The 6,357-nt window shown below is 37.3% G+C and overlaps 1 protein-coding gene across 1 annotated transcript in view; it reads right to left on the bottom strand.

Moving 5' to 3' along the window:
- Positions 1 to 6,357, bottom strand: part of DCAF10 (DDB1 and CUL4 associated factor 10) — a 65,678-nt gene continuing 59,321 nt past the window's right edge. Inside the window, exon 7 of the mRNA XM_047767965.1 lies at positions 1 to 5,406. Coding sequence (XP_047623921.1) covers positions 5,038 to 5,406 — 369 coding nt within the window. The 3' untranslated portion in view covers positions 1 to 5,037. The remainder of the gene's footprint in view (positions 5,407 to 6,357) is intronic.

Genomic DNA, 6,357 nt, shown 5'->3' with positions numbered 1-6,357 from the left:
TTCATTCAAGAAAAATTTATTGATCCTGCTGGGCACTGGGAATAGAATAAATAAGACAGTTCCTGCCCTCAAGGGGCTTACAGTCTAGCATAATAAGAATATACAGCACCTCAGAATCTGGTGAGAAAACTTTGTGGTGTCTAGTATTTTTTTCTGAAACACTCCAAATTTCCTGAAAATGTGAATCTAAAATTGATCAGAAAGCAGGGTTTGGAAATGGAAGATGCAGTGCATTTTACAAGAAAATTCACATATTCAACCAGTAATGTAAAAACCATGAATTCTAAATGAAAAAACTTAGGAAAGCTGAAAAGTCTATTTTAAATACTTTGGACCAGATTTAAATTTTAAAAATTATCTCTGGCATTTTCATTTATAGTGACATTTATATATAATAGAGGAGATGTATGCATTTGAGATTTACTCCCTGGAGCTTTTGCTAAAACCCATTTTTCTATCACTAATTCATTATAGCTAAAAAAGCAGCATACAGGTAAATTTGAGACTTTCCTTTTGATAATAATTTCCATTATAATTTGAATGGGAGAAATTCTTAAGAATTATGTTTATAAATTTAAGTAATATCTTATTCTGTACTAAGACTAAACTGTGTCTTTGTATCATGTGTGATAATTTAAGTGTATATTTTTATGGTTATTGACAAAGTTTAATGGCATCAAAGATAGATACCCTTAAGTCTATCTGGATTTTCATTGTCCTTTTCCCTCTGCACTCTTCTTTTTTCTTAAAAGCACGAAAGACCCTTGTGCAAATACAGTCTGTTTTTGCTTCCCTGTACTTTGGTGCATTGCTCTTCCTTAATCTAGCAGCATCCTTAGCTTGTACTATTTTACTTAGTGGCAACTGAGATAATCACTAACTTGGGCTTTAACTGAGAACTTCTATTATCTATAGAATTATTGTGAACCTGTCAGGAAAGTGGTGAGCAATGAAGAGAGCTGTCTCATAGATGGCTCCCAGAGCTCAGACACGTCCTAAGACACTAAGCAGACTTGCTATCTCATGTCCCAGCTCCTAACAGATGAAAACGGCACATTAGAAGGAAGTAGGGAGCCTGTGAGAGACAGGCATATTGATAGTGTGGTAGGAGACCACTCAAGCAAAACAAACTGCTTAGCAGATACAAATTTTTTTAAATTAGAAAGAAAAAAACCACACCAGGAATCTGAGGCAAATATATATACACCTCAGGGCTGAGGGAATCACTTTATAATAATTGATCTTAACTCATATTTGTTATAGCCCTTTACATTTTGTGAAGTATTTTACATACATCAGAGCTCACTGGATATTGGTAACAACACAATGGATATAACTTTTACTTTTCAACATGAAGAAACAAATTGTACTGAGCATGCTGTTTAAGAAGGCAGGTAGGTATACTAACATATCTGAAAGATTTGCATCAAAAATAATTACAAGTTTTATATTTTGGCACTTGAGATATGCATTAATTATCCCAAAATTAATATATATGTTTTCTCTCATGACCAACACAGAGTGTCACTGAGTGAATTTTCATAGCGCTCAGGGTCAGCTGGTCATTATGTGGATGATTGTCCGCAGTAAGTTATCACACTATTTCTCTTACTAAACACAAGCTTAACAGATACTTATGGATGGCAATACCATAGATTCTAATAATAATGGGGAACACCAGGCTTCAAAAAGATTCTCAAAGTGTTTTCCTATATTGCACTTTCTAAGGAAAAAGCCTTAACAGTGACAGAATATGATCCTGGGTCTAGACCTACGAGTGGGGAACATGTGATTGACCTTTCTGTGTCTGTTCTTTAAGATTTTTGGTAGAGCCTCTTCTCAGGGATGTAACAAGGAGAAATAACAAAACATACATGTTCTTTAGGCTTGAGAAAAGAAGACCACACCCAATTGCAAAAGATTAAAATAGAGGTCTCTTCTGCATCAGCCACTTCATTTTCACAATTGAAAATAGGGCACTATTGTATATTTGAGGTTCCTAAACTCATTCAACATAGCTTTGCCGTAACTATACTATTGTGCAGAAAGATTTTTAAGATAGAAGTATACTTTGTACTATACTTACCAACAATTATCAATTATAATACATTTATCAATTATCATGAATAAAAATGACTAAAAGTTAAACACACCAGATTAGATTTTGTACTTTAAGTGAAATGGGATTTTGAAATTTTAAATGTCATTTCCTCCAATAGTATATAACATTCCTGATGCCCTTGAATTCCTTGATCGATATCCCCGGACTTTTTGCTCAAGACCAAAACTCAAAGAGGACAAAGGTTTTGTTGAGTTTGCTGGATGTGAATTTGCTGTTTTCATATGAGACTATTTATCCTGCTTGAGGATTTTTAGTTAGGAGTGGACTGTCTGTATGCCCTGCAGTTTATGGCATTAATTCTAAGAGAAATTGTCAATCTTGTAAATGTTCCTTTATACAGTGGGGAAGATAAGCCAGCTCTGTCATAAAGCACCTCCAGAGGATGTTAAACAGATAAATTAACAGGCCAGTTTGCCAGCCTTTACAAACTAAAGGGCAAAATGGTGGAGTAGCAAGCATAGGCTTGGCACTCAAACAGACCTGGTTCTAAAGCCCAATGCTGCCACCCCATGCCAGCTCTGTGGCTTAAATCACTTAACCTTTTTGATCCTCCATTTCCTCTAAAGTAAACTGGTGCCCATGCCACTTACCTTGTAGTTTTTGTGAGGATTAAGTAGTAAATTATTTGACACATGATAGGCATTCTATCTATAGTGGTTAAAGAATCATGGAGTGAAATTTAGAGTTAGGCAACCTTTGGGTCCAGCATCTGACATGGATCTCTCCAAAGGAGATGTATGTATGGAACCTTCTTTTGATTATCAATACTACCATTGTACTTAATAGCTTATTTTCAATGTCAACGTTGTGTTTGTCTCAAAAACTTTTTCTTTATAATAGGTGTTTTTTTCTTAGACGTTCACAGCAAACCTGTGTGTTTTCACTGTGGTAATTTTTTTGATGACTAAAAAATTTCCAGTTTTTCTTTAACATCCATTGTAAGATGATCTAATTTTTTAAATCTGTCCTAGAGCCAGCATTATCAAAGTGAGATGTATATACATGTGTGAATGGCTGTCTGGCAAGTCCTATAAAAAATGTCATTTTTATTCATGTATTTGGGTTGCTTAAATATTTTTATAAGATTTAAACTATGTTCTTATGGCTGGAATTCTCAGCATTGATACCCCCATGCCTTCCTTTTTCAATCTATTGGCTAGTATAAGGGTATTCACAATAATACAACCTAAAGACAAAATAAACTGTTCATAAATCATTGTTTTAACACCCTGCACAATACAGTAGAAATTGCCCTGAGCAAGTAATTAAGAGACTTGAATTCAAGTCCTGGCTCTGCCTCTAATTTTGCAGGATGACCTTAGGTAAAGTCATTTAACTTCTAATTCATCAAATATGAAGTTTAGTCCATTTTAAGTTAATTTCTACCTCTAAAATTGCTTTCATTTGCTCATTTTTTAAATAATCAAAATACCTTCTGGGAGTTACATTAATAAGCACCTAATGGGTAAAGAAGTATTTACTGATGTTTAAGGTAGGATGTTTCAAGCTGTGATCCAGGAACCACCTGAATAAAGATTTCTTGGGGTTCCTGTAAAAATACAGATTCCTGTCCTCTCTGGCTGAGTAAGAACCTCCTAAGGTGAGGGTTAGGTTTCTGTATTTTTCACAAGCTCCTCAATGATTATAATGCACCCTAATGTTTGAGAACCACTGGCCTAAGAGAATGTGATCCAAGAGGGAAAAAGCTAGCATGTGGCTTGAACTACTCCAGCTGCTGGTAAATCTCTTCTGAGGACAATACCATTCAAAGGGGAAGAGACTAGAAAAAAGCTGCTTACTTCAGCAGAGCAGTCAGCTTTGTGCTTGACCCCTGCCTGGTGCTTTTGACTTGCTGTGTTCCATAACAAAACACAACAGATGGTCTTGGTCTTGACACCCAAGTCACTGACCGCCATAGTTATGACAACAGCTTGAAGACAACTGCAGTTTTCCCCTCATTAGTGGTAAGAGCAGAGCTCAAGAAAGGAAGATAAGAAAAACACAACCTCTTTACTCACAATTCTCCCCGAGCCATCATTTGTGTGATTCAAATGATCTGGCGGAGGAAAGAGAAAATCTAAGCCACAGCGTTCTCAACACTCTGTAGTCATATAGTGTACTCATCTCATAAATAAATCCTCTTCTCTACAATAGAAATGACCAAAGCCCATTCCTTCTCCTCTTTTCCTTTCTAATGCTGTTGACAGGAACAAAATACCTGCTAGACACATGCTAGAAATTTAAAAATTCATACAAGTAAATTACAAAGGGAGTTGATAATTTTTTTTTTCCTTAGAATCTCACAACAAAATCTCTCTCATGGTGAAAAAATACATATAATTTTAACAGGAAGCTTAAAAGACATTTTGCTGCAAGACTGTAAGAGTTATAAGAATAATGCCATTATCTGTGCTCATTACAGAGAAATGTAATAGCAACTTTAACAGGCCAAGTATACTGGCAAGTGAAGGTGAAATTTCTTTTCAACAACTAGTATGCCAATATCAAACTTCTGGGTTTTATTCAATACTAGTGTTATGAGTTTCTCCTAATCCAGCCAAAACTCCTGCCAAATGTCCACAAAATTCACACCAAAATCAAAAAACAAAACAGAATTGAAAGAAAATTGACAAGAGCTACCATGCAAAATAACCAGGAGAACTGGAGTTCAGTGGCACAGATCAGCAGGAGCAGAGGAATGCTGCAAAAGATGGTGCTGCCTCGAGTCTAATTTGGCGATGCCCGCATGATGCTGGACAACCAAGTACTCAGGTCACAGGTGTGTTTGTGGACCCGTAAGAACCAGGATCTTGACCAAAACTTTTAAGATCTTCTAAAAAGAAAATACTTCACCTAAATTGAAGTAATACATAAGTCAAACACCAGAAAAGTTCCTTAGTTGATGTAAGCTGTGCCTAAAACTTTGGCTGATACAGAGAAACCCGTCCACTAAGGCACCCGGAGGCGATCTGGCAATGTGTTGGAGAGAACTTTGTCGTCAGTACCACATCATTATGAGAGTACAAAGAACGGATCACCCGCAGGGGACTGGCTTCTTTGGGCAAACAGTCAATCAGTTCACTGCACTGTTTGTCAAATCCTAACAAGCGAATCCCGTAGCCGTGTGGGGAAGAAATCATTCGCCCGTCAGGGCTGAAGCAAAGTTCTTTGATATAACCCCTGCCTACATTGGCTTCCTCAATGTAATGAGTCAGTCGTAGAGAACAACGAGGTGAGACGGGTCGCACAGGAGCTCCTTCTTGGAATTCATAGACACAAGTCCACTAGGGGAAAAGAAAAGAGAGTTATGGAGTTCTCGTGGTGGCGCAGTGGTTAGAATCCGACTAGGAATCATGAAGTTTCGGGTTTGATCCCTGGCCTTGCTCAGTGGGTTAAGGATCTGGTGTTGCCATGAGCTGTGGTGTAGGTCGAAGATGCGGCTCAGATCCTGAGTTGCTGTGGCTGTGGCGTAGGCCTGTGGCTACAGCTCTGATTTGACCTCTAGCCTGGGAATCTCCATATGCCGCAGGAATGGCCCTAGAAAAGACAAAAAGACACACAAAAAAAGTTATAAAGCCCCATAAATGGAGTATAACCTTTAAAAATTGTGTATAACTATATTTTCACCTGTAACTTACATATTTTACAGCAACTATATTTCAATTAAACCAAAAACAAAGTTATAGAGCCCTAGTGCTACAGATAATTAAAAAAAAAAGCTCAAAAGAATGCCAGAGTTATAGAAGTGTTGCAAGAAATCATTCAGATGAATGCTACCCCTCCCGCAACTAACAATAATTATAGACCTGTACAGTCTTTATTCATATCAAGGTTATGCTGTACTGTGACACTTTAAAACCTTTTATTCCCTGAGGCCACTGTGATTTCTGTAGTAAAAATTTCCTTTTCTGAGTGCAAAAATAATTTTTTAATTTTTTTTTGGCTGCGCCTGCAGCCTACAAAAATTCCTGGGCTGCAGCAACCTGGGCCGCTGTAGTAACATGCCAGAGAGTTAAACCATTGGGCTACAAGGGAACCCCCCAGAGTAACAACAGTTTTGATATTCTAGGGTTAAGACATCCAAGCCCTATAGTACCTTTCCTCCTACATACTTTAAAGATTCTTCTCTTCTTCTGTTAGTTGTGGCTTCTAGACTAGTGAGAACCATTGAAGACCCCTGCTTTCTAGAGTAAGGAGAATCCCAAGGTTATATAAGACCTTTCCCCCATTCATCA

The sequence above is a fragment of the Phacochoerus africanus genome, chromosome 2 (genome assembly GCF_016906955.1).
Source record: "Phacochoerus africanus isolate WHEZ1 chromosome 2, ROS_Pafr_v1, whole genome shotgun sequence".
In the NCBI taxonomy this organism is placed as follows: Eukaryota; Metazoa; Chordata; class Mammalia; order Artiodactyla; family Suidae; genus Phacochoerus; species Phacochoerus africanus.
Note: the sequence above shows the minus strand (reverse complement) of the source record. Positions and strands in the feature narration are given on the sequence as shown.